The 17,772-nt window shown below is 39.4% G+C and overlaps 1 protein-coding gene across 3 annotated transcripts in view; it reads left to right on the top strand.

Moving 5' to 3' along the window:
• The window catches only part of BCL2L13 (BCL2 like 13), a 39,216-nt gene that overhangs the window by 5,936 nt on the left and 15,508 nt on the right, over positions 1-17,772 (top strand). For 2 of the 3 annotated variants that reach the window (XM_054630827.2, XM_054630828.2), the window contains 5 exons: positions 327-487; positions 8,609-8,719; positions 9,651-9,807; positions 11,751-11,820; positions 16,777-16,920. In XM_054630827.2, coding sequence (XP_054486802.2) covers positions 364-487; positions 8,609-8,719; positions 9,651-9,807; positions 11,751-11,820; positions 16,777-16,920 — 606 coding nt within the window. In that variant the 5' untranslated portion in view covers positions 327-363. Of the gene's footprint in view, positions 1-326; positions 488-8,608; positions 8,789-9,650; positions 9,808-11,750; positions 11,821-16,776; positions 16,921-17,772 lie in introns of those variants that run through there. The other variant, XM_054630831.2, reaches the window with a different exon arrangement.

The raw sequence follows: 17,772 nt of genomic DNA, 5'->3' as shown, positions 1-17,772 counted from the left end.
TCTGTTTTGGGGCAATTGGTAGCCCAAAAAATAAATCTCTGCAGCTACACCAACTTGACAAAAACCTGTGCTGAGGGACTGCTCCTTTTGCTTGGGAGTATGACTGTGACAGGCAGGAGTGGGAAATGCCACTGCTGGCAGCAGGCAGGAGCTGCACTGAGGCACAGCTGGGCTTACTCCGCATGGTTATTATTAAAATAAGAATGCAAAAACCTGGATATTGCTTCAGGATTGTTACATAATTCCTTGTTTCGTGTGGGTTCATGACCTGTTGCATGTTGCAGCCTTCTAACCCAACCAACAACCCCTTTGCTGTTCCCTGACAGCCCTCCTGGCTCCCCCGAGCGCAGCACAGCCACCCCGATGGCGTCCGCTACTGCCGTGCCTGTAGGATTTCACTATGAAACCAAATACGTAGTGCTCAGCTACCTGGGCCTTTTAGCACAGGAGAAGCCACAGGAGCATCCTCCTCCTCCTCCAACTCAAGGTAATATTTGCATATTCATCTCTAGCCATTTCCGTGTGCAGCTGGGTTTGCAATTAGTTCTTGGGCTGTTTCTGCAGGGGTGCAGAGCGTGAGCCTGATGTTCAGTGTAATGAATCTCTTGGTTTGTTCAGTGAAAAACGAATAAATTTCAGTTTAAAGATGAGAGATGCTGATGGAAACAAAGCTGTTTGTGTGTAGATTACTGTTTTAATTTGAGCTGTGCCAGGGCTGACTGGTGTTTGGGAGGCAAATAAGTGGTTTTAGTTGTTGTCTTGAGGCTAGGAAATATATTACCTTTGGATGGATCTATATTACCTTTGTTGAGCCAGCATGAGAATTTCAGCCCATGCTTGCTATTTTTTTGGGACACAAGTGGAAGTAAGCAGGGGTGAGGTGATGTTTATTGGCATAAACTGAGTGGTGTCTTGAGCAATCTCCTGTGCTAAATAGTTTTGCCCTATTACACTGAGGCTGCTGTTGTTGTCACTCAGTGCTGGTGCAGAGATGTGGCCTGTGCTACTTGTGTTTGTTTATTTATCTATTTATTTATGCAAAGTCAAGGGCTGCACAGAGTCAGATGTTTCTTCCATGACAGATTTATGGATAAAAGAGGGTAAATAAATAAATAGAAGGCAGAATTAAATAAGTTTGGTAGATTGTGTTTCACATAAAGCTAGGATATAAAACTGTTCTTTATTTTGTGGTGGCAAGCACTTAAGCAATGTTGTTTGTCAGGATTGCCTGTGTGACTTGTCACTTCTTAATGATGTTTTAGTCACTACTAGTTCTGTGATTCAGAACTTATTCTGATGAAAGGAGACTTAAAAAAAAACCCAAACCAAACAGAGACAGTCTTCAGAATCTTTGTTTTCTTTGAACAATCATTTAAGAATGCATATGCTGTCATTTACTGAACTTACCTGTCATCAAGTGAGAAATTCCTGAAAAGAAAAGATTATGGCAGACCTGCTTTTCTGCTTGGTACTAAATCACATAGCAAATATTATATTATATGTAATTCATTAAATTAATGTTATGTAATTAATAAACTGTAATTCATAAATACCTTTGTGTATTTAAGGTATGTTTGCTACTTCCATTTTGTCTGCATCTGTGGTCCATGAAAGGAGAGGCACCTTAGCTGTTTCATAAAACCCTTTGTTGAAAAATGTGCTTATTTTAGCAATGACATCTTATTCTGAACATCCCACCCATTTATAACTGGGCTGTAACTGGAAATGTATTGAGTACATATAAAGGTTCAATGTGTAAGAGTCTGCTTTGTTCTAGAAATAGAAGATTCAGAAAGGGAAATGCTAGTCTTAAAGCTTTTAAAATGATTTGGCTGTAGTTACCTTTGAAGTATTTGCAAATTGAGGTGAAACCTTTCATTTTCAGAATCAGTTGATTCTCATTACTGGAACCTCTAAGCTTCTAATCTGAATTTCAGAGGTATATTTAAACTCTCTAAAGAGGAAGCTACAAATTCTTAAATTAAAATTTTGTAGTGACTTAAGATTTTACTTCTCAGATATTGTTTAGATGTGTTAGCTTGTGTCACAGCAGCCCGTAGTTTGATTTGCTACTAAAATACTCTAAAGCATTCATACGTTACAACTTCTAAGAGGAAATCTTCCTACATTTTCCCTGCCTCATTTCCCAAACCAGACAGTGACCACAATGTCTCCTCTCCTGGTCATGTTTCACTTTAATTAGGTCTGTCTTTCAGTGGTTTTGCTGTTTTCTGATCTTTATTATTAAATAATTTTGCCTTACTTTTAATTTAAAAACCAACTCGTTTCTCACTCTGTTTTGTAATGCTTTGAATGGCCTTCATGCTGTATTGAACTAAGCAAATGCTTTATCCTTCTGCTTCAGGATTTGTTTCATTCTTTCCTAACTCACTTTTCCTGGTGGTGCTTTTCTGCCTTCCATGCTTTTGAGTGGTTTCTTTTGTGTGCTAGCTACATTTTAAAAATCCCTTCTCCCACTTTTGCTCACCTTGCTTGTAATGAAGCAGTTTTTGAGGTGCACTGCTGGGCTGTGTGTGGTTATTTCAGAGTTCTGTGTGCATCCCCACTGACAATTGAGCAGTTTACATACCCAGTGAGCATCTCCTTGTTTTTTGGCACCTGGCTGATGCCTGCTGGCTGTAATCTGCAATCCCCAGGAGGGGAGCACAGCCCATAATGGATATTTCCTGCCCTGCCTAATGCACTGCTGGGAGGTGTACTGGGTGTTACAGTCCCCAGTGTGAGCTGAGAAACCTGGTGGGAACTAGAGATGAGAAAGCTGGGAAATAGAAATGAGCTGTTGTCTGGAATCCCATCTTGAGGAGGAGACTTCTGGGTTTGGTACAGACACAGGAGGAGTAGCAGGAGCACAGCATTCCTGCCTGCCAGTGTGTTTTCCAAGCACTGTCACCAGTTGTTGATTCAACACTTTGAGTGATCCCAAATTCCTTCCATTGTAGATTTCTGTGGCACTTCAGAATGCTGGCCAGGAGTCTTTCTACTCTATAGCTGAACACCATTGATTTGTGAATTGAGAGGATTCCAATAAAAAACACCTGTCCTTAATCTTATTTTGCTTTCATTTGGATGTTGTGCTGACAGACCTTCCATGGGAAGCAATGAAGCAGCAATTTTACCTATTGCCTGTTTTCCTTTCCACTTGCAGAACAAACTCCTGTATTTTATGTTTCATTCATATGAGGTCTTGACTAAGGTTTGCAGCACCTTCTCTTCACTTATTTTTCTTAGATCCAAGTAAGACTGTACTCCTGGTAAGTTTTCTGAATCATATTCAGTGTACTGGGAGTATCCAGGAAGACAAGTTTCAGTTGGTGGAGTTGAGCTCCTTGTCTGCCTGAGAGGGAGAGAGAGGGACTCCTCTAGAGGGCAGTTCAGTGCAGGATCCCAGTTCCAGCCACCTTGTGTCACCCACTGGGGGATCTTCTGCCTCTCCACTGCATGTGTACCAAACATGGGAGATGAGGAAAAAAGGTGCCCTAGGTGTTGGTAGGGTTTCTGTATTTCCCTTGAGTCTCCTTCTACCTCAGTGTCTCAAATTTTGGTGAAGTTTTGTCACTCCAGTTAAACTAGAAGGTGTATCTGGTGGGTCAAAACCACCCAGCCAAAAAAGTGATCCTTCCCAACAGGAGTGGTACTGTATTATCTCTGCCAGAACTACCTCTGTTACCATCTTCTGCCTCTGTTTTCCTGCATTTTGTACTAGTTTTTTTTCTGGTGTATGTCCTTCTGTTCAAAAACTGAGATAAGAATAAAATTTTAAGATAGGTTGATAGATTTCCAGTTAAAACTTCTCATTGTTTGTAGGTCTAATGTGCTTTGCAAGACTGATGATTTTTGGAGGATTTTTTTTTTTTCCAGTAAATAGAAAATTCAGAGAAATTACATAGAAAATTACATTGCTGTGTCTCCTTTTGGGTCTCTTGGTTGGTCTTGGTTTTGTTGCAAGAAGGATGGCTTCAATTACAAGCACTAAAATCACTTCTGGCTCCAAGCAAACAAGGTTGATATAAATCAACACCTGATGAGGACTTGGAAATTTTTATTTTGCTATCTTCTTTTCAGCACAGGGACTGAAGAGAAAGCCATCCACAGTTTTACAGACTCTTGAAGAAAAGACAGTTTTACTGAGCAAGCCAATCTTTAAACATTATAGCTCTATAGGGTTCTGTAATGGATTTCAGTGTCTCCAGAGGTAAATCCAGCAAATTTAACTGGCCAATGCTTAGAGAGCTTTTTCCCATTAGTTTTTCCAGAATAATGATTCTGCATAACAGTCACTGCAGCTAATTTAAAGCAAAATCCATTAGCAGTATATTCTGTTACTTTTTGGTAGGTGAACACATCAGATAGTTTGATAAAACACATAGAGTAGCATCACCTGTATAAGTCAATGTGGTTTGAGGCAACAGATGAGTACCTATATTTAAAATGTGTGGAAGCCCTCAGTACCTATATTTAAAATGTGTGGAAGCTCTCAGTTCTCTGTTCTTTAGATTGTGCAGAGATGCTTTGTATTTTTTCAGAACTCTTTTCATACCTATAAGTACTGGTTCAGACACAGAAAATAATTACTAAGTATTGGAAAATATCTCTACACTTTTCCCCCTGAAGTCACTCTCATTACAGAAGCTTCCACTCTGCTGCAGTTAGTATTATTAACTTTTCCAGTGAGTCAAAGTACTTTGGTTTTGTGATTCAATGTATTTATATTATAAATGTTTGTTTATATTTTATCAAGGAGTGACTTTTGATGTATTTCTCTATTTTAATCTACTTCCCCATTGCTTGACATCATCCCATGAGCTTGTGGCTACAACAAACACTGTGAAGAAAATTAGGTTTTCTGTGTTTTTCTGACAGAGTGAAAAATCTTAAAGAATCCCTTAGTTTCCAGAGCATCTGAAAAGTTTATAGTCAGTGCCACTACTGCATGGTGACATAGGTTAGTCAAGAGGTGAGCAAGGCTTTGACAGTTTTACAGTTTCCCTGAGGTGCATGCAATCCACAGCACTTTAATCCAATTATGGTGCTCAATGTCCTTTTGGCCATTTATTGTCTTTTTGGAATTACCATATGAAGTGCTGCATGGAGTTAGTGATCAAGCCATTTTCCTGGTTTCCCACACATGGTACCTACTGTTGGCTTGTAGGAAACTGAGGTTTTAGGTTGGTTTTGGGCTGTTTGGGCTGTAAAGATTCACATTGTAGGTCAGAGCAGTCCAGTTCATGGTAATAAGGAAGTTATTCCCTTAAATGAGGCAAGGAAAAGGAGCTTTTTGGGTTGTGAATTCCCACTTGGTTAAGCTTCTTCTCTGCCCACAAAAAAAATAGTGTTAATTGGCAATATCTTGTATCTTTTTAATATTTTAAACTTTTCCAGTTCCTTTTAAGCTGAGCATTCTTATAGTTTATAAAGAGCTTCTTTTAAACATCTCTGAAATTGAGGGCTACTTCTATGTGTGGCAGTCCATGGTCTGGAGTTTGCTGGTGTAATGGATGTATTTTCATTAAAGGAAACAGATAAATACATTTGTAAAGAGATTTTGTATATCTTTGTCACTTCTCAGAGCTTACAGTAATTTTAGAGCATTACTGAATGTTTTAAAAAATGAGAGATGTTAAAGAAATCTTACAGTCATGCTGAAAGTAAATTTTTAAGTCAACTGGACAGAAGTTAATATAGAGACCTAGGAGAACTCAAAAATGAAGATATTGTTAAATTAAAATTACAGGCGTGAAAGAAAAAAAATCCAGGAGCAATCTGTGACATCAGTGGCTTTCTTTTCCAATCATCCTTCATTCCCTTGAACTCCAAAGCCATAACATCTTTTCAGTCTCTCTTTATAGTCCCTGCTGTCCCTTGTTAGCTGAAATTTTGGCTCAAGCACTGTAGAGTGAGGTGTGCAGACTGTCTAGCTCTGATGAATGACTTCCATCCCTCCTCTTCCTGAGATCAGCCCTGGCAAACAGGTTACTCTTGTATTGCTACTGAGCTTCTGGAGTTTTACTGAAGTATTACATTTATTTAGTAGTCAGATGCTCCCTGATGCAGTGCTTGATGGACTTTCAGAACACATTTTCTTTTGCTTTTTAGGTTACTTCCAGATACCTGAAACCCAAAACCTTAACAGGAACATACTTGTGCCAAAGTGAACATTTATTCCATAAAAAGAAAGTAGAATGCACTAACTTGGTTGTGCAAGACTGGCTTGGGAAGAGCCTTGCAGAGTTGATTTACCAAAAGCCCAGAAGAGGCAAACTCAATTCTGGAGCACAGGAAAGCATTCAGTGCTTATTATGGCACTTACAAACACCATTTCTGGTGTGACCATTTGCATCTTTGACAATGAAAATATATTCTCACCTAAAACAAGCTGGTTTTACTGTTTTCATCTGCCTGTTTGTGACTTGGAAGTTGGATAATTGAGAAAAAGATACCCCTCACTTAGGACCTTTGCTGTGTGCAGTGTTTGCTGGTAGCAGTCAATATCCAGGGGATGCAGAAAGCTGGAATCCATTCTTTATTAGGGGAATAAACAGTGCAAAGTCACTGCTGTGGGAGGGGTGGGGTTTTGATGTTTTGGCATGGCTGAATAGTCAGGTGCTCTCAGAATCAGCAGCTGCTGCAAAGTTGTGGGTGTTGGGAGATGGAAACCATGGAGTGCAGTGCTGATTATCTAAACAGCTCTTTTGTACACTGGCAGCAGTGGAATTTCTCTTCCTTCCATTTTCTGGGTGACTTCTTATCAGGTATGACAGCTTGTCAGGGGTGATCATTGTCACATTATTCCTGTGAGAATGGCTGCTCCTCTGTCCTTCCAGGCTCAGGGAAAGCACAGGTTCACACAAGGGCTGAACTTGCACACACTTGTTGCACTTGACTCCAGAGCAGGGACTCCTGACAGGGCATTAACCAAAAGGAGGAACAGCTTGCTCCTCTCTGGAATTTATTACTCAGCGTGGCAGAGATGCTACTTGGGAAGGGATTTAAGAAGCTAAGTAAAGTTATTCTGAACATGTGTGGTTAAGTCAAATGGAATTAAAGTGACTGGTCACAGAAATATATGAAAACATTTTATACTGACTTAAGCATACATTGGTTTAGAGGGATCTTTGTGCTGAGTTTTTAAGCATTAACACATGTTCAGTGGGTTGATATGTGGATTTTTAACATCTTTTTCAGTTGTAGGAGACCTTGAAAGCTTATTGTCTAGTGTATTTTTAATCACAGAAAATGCACAGTGTACTTCACTAGTGTGTAGTTAACCACACATCTGTGTGTGTTCAGTGCTTTTACAGTTTTCACACACCCTTTTATGAAATTTAGTGATTATATGTGTCCATTGTGGAAGAGAAGGGAAGGCAAGACAACACTTAAAGTGAGTTCCAGCAGAAAACCAAACCAAAGGAAACAGGCCACAAAGCTGTCATTCACGAGACCACCAAATTATGATTTAGTGCCTCCAACCCAGGAATGAAAAAAGATGTGCCAGAAAGCTCCCCTGGCTGTTACAGGACTTACCTGAAGATCTGGGTGTGAAGTGAAAGTGATGAGGAGGAAATTGAGTCAGATGGCACCAACATTACAGATACAAATCCTTTCCCTTTTTGTTTTCTTCACTGAGTGAAGAATGTCTGTAGAGCAGAACATTGTCTGGATGTCTGGGTAGAACTGTAGCCCTGGGTGTAGGTGCAGAAAGGGTGAGAAATTCAGATGTCCTGAATACCTGGGTTTATTTGGAAACAGTTTTGTGTCTCTTGGTACAGAATAATGATTAAGATGACTGAGAGTCTGTGTAACCCTGACTGATATGGCTGAAACAACTTCTGTTACCAGTATCTAGAGTCAGCACATGGAAAACATATTTGTGATCCCAAACCATGACATGGGAGTTCTGGGGATATGTAGCCATTTCAAATTCCTCAATTTCTTGGTTAAGAGAGGAGAATTGACACCTGACTCACAATTGTGAGGTCCTTGGCTTCTAGTCTTGCTTGTGAACTCAGTGTGGGTTCAGCTGTGGCCTGTGGACTCCTCATGGCCAGGGAAATGATGCACAGTTCACAGGTTTCAGGATTCTCCATTGATGTCATTGCATAGTTGCTCTGAGAATGTTGTAGATTTTGTAGGCATCAATATAAATTTTATATTTTGCTGCTAAAAATCAAGCTTATGCTGGTCTGCTTTGTTTTGGTGTAGTTTGATAGTAAATTCATTAGGTGTGATGGCTGATTGTTGATGTGCCTTGGTTTGCTTCTGGTCTTAAATGGAAGATGTTGCTGTTAAAGTTCCTCTGTATCCTGTTTGTAGCTTTGCAGTTCTTTTTTTTTATTTTATTTTTCATTATTTGATTTTTATTTGAAGCACCAATTCTACCTTGAATAGACCTGGAAATTTATCTGTTTCTGGGTTCGTGTAATAAAACTTTTGTAGTAAGTCCTCTGGAGGGATCATACTTGCTGCTGTCTGAAATCCAGTGTTCACCTCAAATTCCTTTATACTTAATATTTCAATACCATCTTCCATTTTCTACCTTGTTTGAAACATGAAATTAAAATATTTGAATGATTTCTCTGGTTTCTTTCAGGGACTCAACAACAGCTTATGGCACAACATGCTCTGGAGAAAGAGGCTTTGGAGAAGATTAAAATAGAAATTGAGGAGGAGCTAAAACGTCTTGATGAAGAAATCTTGGAAGGTGCTCTTCAGGTTTTCCAGTTTCAATCCATAATCTCTATGCACTGTAATGGTGGTTAATTTGTAACAGGTACTCCAGTTAAAGAGATTTTTGAATGCCTTGAATCTCTTTATCCTCCTCCCCCCACAAGATTTGTACACATTGCCACATGGAGTAAAATAGTTAAACGTTACCATTTGGAGTGGTGGAGCCTGGCCAAAGCAAACAACTGGATGAGATTTAATAGTCTACTATAAATAATGAAAAGTAAGCAACCCTTAAGCTGCTGCACTTGATGGCAGAAGTCCTTGGGAGCTAATAATAAGGGAGTGTGCACTTAAACCTTCAGATTTCTCCCTTCCACCAGGTTTATTTTTTGTGATATGCTTTGACCTGGAGATGTGGCTTTTATAGGACTCCCAGCAAGGAATGATTTCAAGCCCATTTTTGCTTTGTATGTGTGTTGCAAATCAGAAATCTGAAATAGAAACACTCTAGAGCTGTTTAAGTTCTTTCATATGGAGCTTTCTTAGAAGTTTTAAACTGAGAAGGGAAAGGTTATATGAACAAAATAATATTTAAAAAACTGATACTCTAGTACTGCTGCAGAGATGTCCATGTGAGGATCAGTTCACTATGAGAAGATGCCAGGGTTGGCATCAGCTTAAAATGGGAGAATAGCTGCACATTCAGCAAACTTGCTGCTTAGGATGCAATTGTAAAACAAGAGCTGGTGGGGAAATGTAGCTCAAAGTCATCTCTGCCTTGTAAGTAGCACTTTCAGAATGTATTTGGACAATTTTACTATGATTTGTTCATTGTATGCTTTGACTACAGAGCTGTGATTTTTTTCATCCCTTATGTAAACTGTGTAAACTGCTGGGATAAGAAATCTGAGTCCGTTGATGTTCTTCTGTGAATCTGTTTGATTTTGTGTACCTTCTTCTCTCAGCATTTACCACTACAGGGTTTGACTGCCACACTTCCCCAGTGTTCAGCCCTGCCAACCCAGAGAGCTCAATAGAAGATTGCCTGGCTCATCTGGGGGAGAAAGTGTCCCAGGAATTGAAGGAACATCTGCACAAAGCACTGCAGAGCTTGCTTAGCAAGTGAGTTTCCATTTGCTTTTTCAAAGGTGTTTCCATTTGCACTATGGCTGCTGCTGAAATGCTAAAGTTGGGACTGCATCTTGTATTGCATTTCTTTCTTTTTCAATCTTCCTTTTTCTGGCTGGGTGTTTTGTTTTGTTTTGCAATGTAATGTGCAAATACTTCTTTGTGGTATTTGCCCTTTGCAGCAATGTAAGTTCTAAAATTTTTCTAAGCTTTTGTTGCTGAATTTTTGAGGCTGCTTCAAGCAGTTTGAGTTGCTGCCATTGCCAGTTTCATTAATGCTGGGTTGTAGCCACATTAATGTCCTTAGCCTTAGAGAGTGGAGCTGAAGGTTTGTTTGTGGTCTGGCCCTTGATGAGAGGGAGAGTCTCCTGGAGAGGATGGTATTACAAACCTTGTGACCACCCTTCAGGTGCACATCTGAAGCAGATGTGGGCCCCTGGGCTAACCTTGGGGCCTTAACATCTGTCCTGCCAGCTTAAGCTTATTGTGTAAATAGCACATTGCAGTTGACGTGCTAGTACCTTAATTAATGTCTTTGCAAATTGGTACAATTGTTGTGGTTGCTTGGTTTTCTGTTATAAATGATGGGCCTGCAATTAATTGGATCTACATGAACTACTTGAGGCTTTTCTGAGTGACCTCCAAAATGTGTTGGTAGAGAGCTGGAAGGTGCTGCTTTAGGAAGAGTTGCATAAATGCAGCCACGCATTTAAGGGGTTCTAGTTTGTTGATATTCTGATGTTCTAGGCTTTCTAGGTTTTCTATAGGAAAATATTTGCTTTCTAAGTAATTTTTTGTTTATGCATGTACATACATAAAGTCAGAAATGCCTGTGAAACCGTGTTGCCTTTTTCTAAGGCAAACTAGAGTTACTGTTTAATCTCTTGATAATATCCTTCCTGCAGCTGTTCCTGCTGTTCCTGCTCATCCCACTGATTGATTTAGATTTGGTTTTAAAGAATTAATGTGCCAAGGAAGTCAAGAGAATGCCCTTAAAATGACAAACCTAAATTATGTTTTCCCCACTGTGCTTTAACTCAGTTCTTTTTCCCCTGTTGCTAGAGTAGTGCTATTTCATGCAATACTTATTAACTTGGCTTTTATTTTCCTGCCCTCTGATAGGCATATAAACAAGTGTTAGGGTACAGTAGGCTCTTAGATCCTGACAAGTTCCTGGAGTTCAATAAGCAATTTTCTCTGCAATGCCAGTTACCACTGTTTCCATGAAACTGAAGTTTGAACTTGCCTTTTGTAATGGTCTGGGCTGACAGTTGCTTTTGAAGCAGTGCATCTTCTGCTGATACTTGGCTGAAAGCCTTTGCTGCTGTTGACTCTTAGCTGCCAAATGATCTTGGAGGAAAGAGCATTGGAAGAGAGGAATTTCATCATCCCAATTCAGAGAGGTAGAGATGTGATAAATCTAGAATAGAGGTATCTACTGAAGTATGAAGGGGTTTTGTGATCAAAAGTGCTGTTTCTTGCAAATAAAGGTTTCAACTCTGACATGTTAATATAGTCAAACAGTCTGTATTAGTCCATAGCATTTTACTCTGCATTGGCCTCCAGCTCAGGTATGAATTTCTTAGTCGAATTTTCTCTTTAAAATCCTAGATTATAAAAAAACATATGCAAGAGCTTAGAAATGTTCTAGCATATCAGACAACCTACTTATCTAATGTCTTTTAAGTTGTAGAGTATCAAATTATTAGGAAATTCACCAGTTACATCAAAGTGTACAAGTGGAAGAAAGGTGATGCCTTCCTGACCCTGTCTGGTGCTGGTGTTTTATGTCCTGAACCACAAGACTTGGTAGCTCTTGAAAATGACTTGCTGTAGTACATGTGCAAATATTTTGTTCTCTGGAAACTGAGAACTTTCTTTTATTCATGTTCTTTTGTTTCCTTTTATAACTTTCAGTGTTGGTTTAACTTCTGCAGGCCGGTGACATATCAGGAGTATCGGGAGCGCACGCAGGAGGCATCTGCTCATGCCAGTGGGTGGAGCAAGGTACCACATCAGTCTCTTGCACTTGGATGTGTCCTTGGATATGTCTTGTGTCTCCTTGATGTCCGTATTGTTTGTACTAGCTGCTGCTTTTCTTCACAGAGGGCCAGAAATAGAAAGAACTTGGTTTTAGTATGAAATAAATGGCACTCTCAGAGTGGCAGATGTGCACATAGTAGGTAGTTTTATAGATAATTTAGCTAGAAGTTGCTGAATGGAAGTGTTAGGTCAACTTTCCTTTAGTTTGGTAAAATGGAAAGTTAGACATGTTGCTTGACTTATTTTTTTTTAATTCCCAAGAGAGGTTAATTCGTGCAGCAGTTTTGGAATGAAATCTGAGATGGTTTTTTCATAAAACTTCTCTACTCTTTCTCTGCTCCAATGTCAGGTTTAAAATAAATGTAGAAAAGAGGGCTGAACATGGTGAAAAAAAAAATTGACAGTATCTTCATGATATTTAAATTGTTCAGAAAACATAGGGATGGTGTTCCTACCTGATTTCAAGAGTAGTTATGTCAAATGATAGGAATCATCTTTTTTAAACAAAATGCAAATCTGTAAATGAATTATCTTAAATTACTTATAATGTAGAATGAGTAGATTACTCTTCCAAGATTCATCTTTCATTAATCATTCGAATTCATCACTGTAATCATTCTCTGATGGGTTCAATGGGCATCAAAAAAGAAAGAAAGAATGAAATAACTACTTGAAAATGTAGTCACAATTTGTGTTAAAATGTAGTCTTTTTCTTTAAATGTAGTCTGAAACTTTTTCCCCCCCTTTGCATTTTTTTTTCAAGAAAAACTTTTTCCTGACTAGATTTCCCTGCTTCCTTCAGAAACTGTTCATCTAACCAAGGGTGTGGGCCCTTGTACAGCAGTTTAATAAACATTGCATGACAAGTTACTGCCCATGGCTCCAGCAATTATCATTGCTTTATGTGTGTGCTCTTTCAATTTGTCATCTTGTGATTCACAGCATTTTGGTTTAAACAACCATGAAATCTGATTATCAAGAAGGTGGCTTAAGCTAGCACATTTCACTTTTCAGCTGGTGAAAGCTAAAGCCAAGCATAAAACCAGGCATTGTGGCTCAGCTGGCAAGGGAGGAGGTGCATGGGGCTTCTCAGGTCAATGGGCTTTGTGTCCCCACCTCCTGAAGATGGATGAATCCTCCTGGCTGGATAAGTGGGCTGCATTTGGGGCTTTCTGATCCAGCCTCCTTTGCTGCTGCATTCCTGCAGCTCCTGGGGCTCAGGATTTCAGTCCCCATCAGTTGTGGTGGAGAGCATCATCCAGAACATCTCTGTCATCAACTCTGCTTGCCTGTAACATTTGCTGCTGCAAAACACACAGTCCATATGAAAATGCCATAAAAGCAAACCAGAGGGGAAGTTCTGTACCCCAGCACAGCATCTGTTTGTATTGTTTTTCTGGTAGCTTGGAGCTCCAGGAATGCCCAGCAGTTCCTTCAATAATCTTTGTTTTGAGGAGATGAAGTACATTTGTGTTGGTTTCATTTCCTTTTAATTTCCTATATCATTTTAATCAGAATTGTGTTTTGTAACAGAAGAAATCTGGATACCTTTCCAGCCATCTCAGCTCAGCTTAATTTTTACTCTGAAGACGCAGTTACAAAAACACGTTCATGTTGAATTCTGGAAAGGACAAGGGTCTTCATCTTCTATTTGAAATAAGGCTCTCATTTAAAAAAAAACTCCAAACCACCTCAGACAGGGCAAATTGAATTTCTGTAATAAAATGATGTATTTTTAAATACTGCACTGCTGAGTTTTTATGCTCTTTGCTTAAAACTGATTAAATACATATATCCAGAATGTATGATCCCACTGTTGTGCATCATCTGAAAGGACAACAGATACTGGTATTGAGAGCCAGTTGAACTGGTGAGTAGGGTAGCAGTTATCTCAGTGTCCCATTCTTACTGATTAAGGGGGGCAAAGAATAGTGCAACAAAAATCTAAGAAATAATCATGTGAAGAATTGGGTTAATTTTAAGTTGAAATAGTCAAAAGGTACACAGAACTGCAATAATTTTGAATCTAGTTTCCTCAAAAAAATACAGCTTCCTCTGAACTTTCTTTGTCTCTTTTTTGTGTACATTTAAATTTGTAACATTGTACAATGGGATTGCAATAGTGTAGTGGACACAAGAGTTTCATTTACACAATCAGCTATCTTCTGATAGCAAAGTGGGTTTTATAATGATTCCCTAGAAGTTTTCTCCTGCCAACTTTTTTCTCTGTGTGTTTTTCTTCAGTCAAAATATAAATAGCCCCTAGCATTCCTTCCCAGGCATGCTGGTGGAGGGAGTTGCAGTTGCTTTGAATTGCAGAGGCTGTATTTTTACTTTGTTCTAGTTAAATCTCACCACTGTTCACACAGCTGCTCTTCTGTACACAAAGATGGTGTTAACATCCATGGAAGTACTGTGAGGTGATTTTTTTTGTGAATTTAGGGCCAGCCTCTCCTGTTCCTGCTGGTCTCAGGGGCAGGAGTGTCAGAATTTCAGCAGGAAGAGAAAGCTGGGTGGTGTTTGTTGGTCTGTGTGGGACTGGATGTTGGAGTTTGAGTTTGGTCCCTCACTCTGAGCCCTGAAGAGGCTTGCTGAATTTGGGGTGAATGGGTAGATTTGGCATCAAGCTGGCAAAGGAAGAAGGCAACAATCATATCCACTATGCCAGCATTTTACCTCCCTTCATTTCCCAAGCAGCCCTTCCTTGCTTTTGTTTCTTTTGCCTTCAGCCTCATTAAATGTGAAATATTTTGAGATCTCAATGTTCATGCTGCTGTAGAGTTATGTGGGTGTGCCCAAAGCCTCTGAAAGATCCCTAGCTTTGAGCTTGAGTTTTTTTGATTCCTCTTGACACCTCATCTTGACCTGTTCCTTATATCTGTGCACTGTGATCTTGCACCTCTTCTGCCTCTGAGTTGAAGTTAATTGTAAGAACCTCAAAAACCCCAACACTTTTAAAATTCAAACACTTCTAAACTTCTGGCACCATGACACATCCCTAGTGAAGTGTTAACAGTTACCAGTGTTAACTGTTCAGCACAGATCAACACTACTATAACCTTGTTGTAAGAAGTCAGCTGAGACTCCATGTTCTTAATGCAGGAAAAGCCAATTCTTTACTCACACAACTCATTTTATACAGTTTTTAGAGGCCTTCTGTGCAACTTTAATTCGTTAGCAGCTTTCTTGCCATTGGTCAGTAAGAGATATTTTACTTCTCTGTCAAATCTCTCTATTCTTGAATTGTTTACATATTTTCTTCACTGACTCTCATGACAGATTTCATGTTTATGCAGGTGCTAGTTGTTTTTCTCCCCTAGAATTGGTTGTTGTGTTAACAAACTACTCATACCAAGATTGTTTTTGCATGGGAACTTGCAAAGTACTCAGCTGCACCTAGAAGTGACAGGCCAACTATTAATTTAGCAGAACAGGCCTGATCTTATGAGACCTGCTGGGCTAAATTCTTTTATAATATATTCTAAATACAATAAATAATAAATATATTCTAAATTCTTTTATAAAATTCTTTTATAATTTCTCTGTCTGTGACATAACCTGTTTGCCACACTCTTGTACTCCTTTGTTAATCAGCTGGAGCATCTTAAATTTATCAGATTATGGGCATTTTTAGGCCCTATCTGGTTTTAGTAGTCAATCTCAGTGTGATGCCACCATGAATTTAATACAAATCTCAATTTCAGCTTACTTGCCTATTCATCTTCCTCCAGCTTTGCACACTAAGGTGTGATTTCTGGTAATAGCAGTGCAGGATATTTACAGAAAGGAGAACCAGGCTGATGGGGGAAGAGACTGGAGAGCGAAGGAGGCATTAGGAGTTGAGTATGAGCAGTAGCAGAGCCTTCATGTCCCTTGTGCAGCTGGGAAACAGCATTCCAGTCTGCACAGTGAATAGATGTGCAGTACAGTTGACTCAATTAAAATGCAGTAAAACAAATATTTTTCTCTTGTGTCATAATAAAGCTTTTTCAGATGCTAATGACTGCAGTTCATGCCAGCTTCCCGACCTTGGCGAGGTGCTGCATATGAACGAAGCCCAGAGGGCCACTTGCATGCTCTGTGAGAATAAATTTAGAGTTTAAAAGTTCAACTGCATGTTGGTTAGATAAACAAAAACATAATGTCAGAAGGAAGTGTCTAGAACTGTATAATGTGAAGGAGGTGGATTCACAGTCTTGCATCTTCCAGAGCAATTTAGGTTAAGGCTGAACATTCAGTTTAGAGGTTTCTAAAGAGGAATGGGAGTAGGAAATGAGGGAGGAAGATCTCTCTGTGTTAAATTTGGTATCAGAGGGAGAGTTTGACATGGAAAGGGCTTTGTGCTTGTCATTTTAAACGTGTTTGTAATGCTATGCTGCTGGGTGGAGGTGTTTGTTTCTGTCCTGCCTCAAAGCTAAGTGTGAACCTCTAAAGAGACTGTCTAGTGCAGTGTCCCTGTTCAAGAATGTGTATGAGTTTGCTGTTTGCATTTGGATGCATATCCCTTTAAGCTGTTTATCATGTTGTGTCTTTTCACTTCTGGGGTAGCAAGTTCTGGACCTGTTCTGCTTCTCTACCTGAACCCTGTGCTGGGAAAAAAGTGGGGTTTAAGAAAACACTGCAGTGGTGTTCTGTGAAATTCTCTTAGATTAATTCTAAATGTGAATTTCTCTTAGTCTAACTCAATTAGACTGTGGGTTTTTGCTTAGCAGATTAAGTGCTTCCTTTTTAGTGCATTTTATTGTGTGTTTGCCTTGTGTCTTCTCAGAAATGAAGTGTATAGTCCCTAGTACATTTGGACTTGAAGACTCAGACCTTTTCTGTGGACACATGAATTCTGCTCTAGCTGCAAAGTAGTATTGATAATGCTTTCTGTATTTATTTATTCACACTCTCTTTTTTTTCTTTTTTTTTTTGAAGGTCTTGGTGCCCCTGGTTCTGTTACAACAATTTCTGATGGAGCTGACCAGACGGGGCCAGGAACCACTGAGTGCCCTTGTGAACTTTGGGGTGACATATCTAGAAGATTATTCTGCAGATTATATCATTGAACAAGGAGGATGGGTAAGAAGACCTCATTTCTAAGTGTGATCCTAGTAGGAGTGAAAGCTAAGAGGGGTTGCTAGAAGTAAGCAGATGCAAGGAGGAATGACTCAGAAAAAAAAATTTTAAAAATGCTCAGGAGGTCAGGAGCAGAAAGGGATCTTGGGCAGTCATCTCTTTCTCTTCTCTGCCCCAAGGCAGAACTGACTTTCAGGCATTCATTTCTGATGTTGATATTAAAGACCTGAGTTATTGGACTCCACAATTTCCCCAGGCAGTCTGTTCCAGTTTTTGCATGGTTTGTTGGATGCTTGTGGTGGTTTGACAATGCTGTTGAAATTGAAGAGGTCCTTAGGTGTCAGATAACAATTAATTTTCATACAGTGTGTGTTAAGGTGCTAATTTCTTGCAGTATGGTGAGCTTTGTGCTGCCCTGTTAATATACATGGAGCACTGCATTTGGAAGCAGAAACCTGTAACAAGAGGTTATATGCCCAAAAAGCTCCTCTTTTTAATGGTATCTTCATCCTCTGGTGACTGCTGGAATTTGGGTTTTTTCCTCCTCTTAAATTTCAGAGAGTTTCTTAGCAGATAGGTAATTGGCGAGCACTTCATACAGAAATGTCAATAGGTACTAATTAATTTTTGTTATAAGTGATAAGATAGCTAAGGCATGTTAGAGTTTATAGCTGTAGAGGAACATGCATAGAATAAGCAATCAGGATTTCTTTGTGCTGCATTTTTCCTTGTAGAAATCATTAATTCATGGTAAGCAGTGTTCCTGAGTCATGGCATGCTGAGAAAGTTTCATTTAGAAATCCTTCAGAAACGCAGCTCACAGCTGATGAGCTGGGTCTTGAAGGCTGAGCCTAG

This window comes from Agelaius phoeniceus, chromosome 5, assembly GCF_051311805.1.
Source record: "Agelaius phoeniceus isolate bAgePho1 chromosome 5, bAgePho1.hap1, whole genome shotgun sequence".
Classification (NCBI taxonomy): Eukaryota; Metazoa; Chordata; class Aves; order Passeriformes; family Icteridae; genus Agelaius; species Agelaius phoeniceus.
The sequence above is the reverse complement of the archived record's forward strand: the minus strand, read 5'-3'. Positions and strand labels throughout refer to the sequence as shown.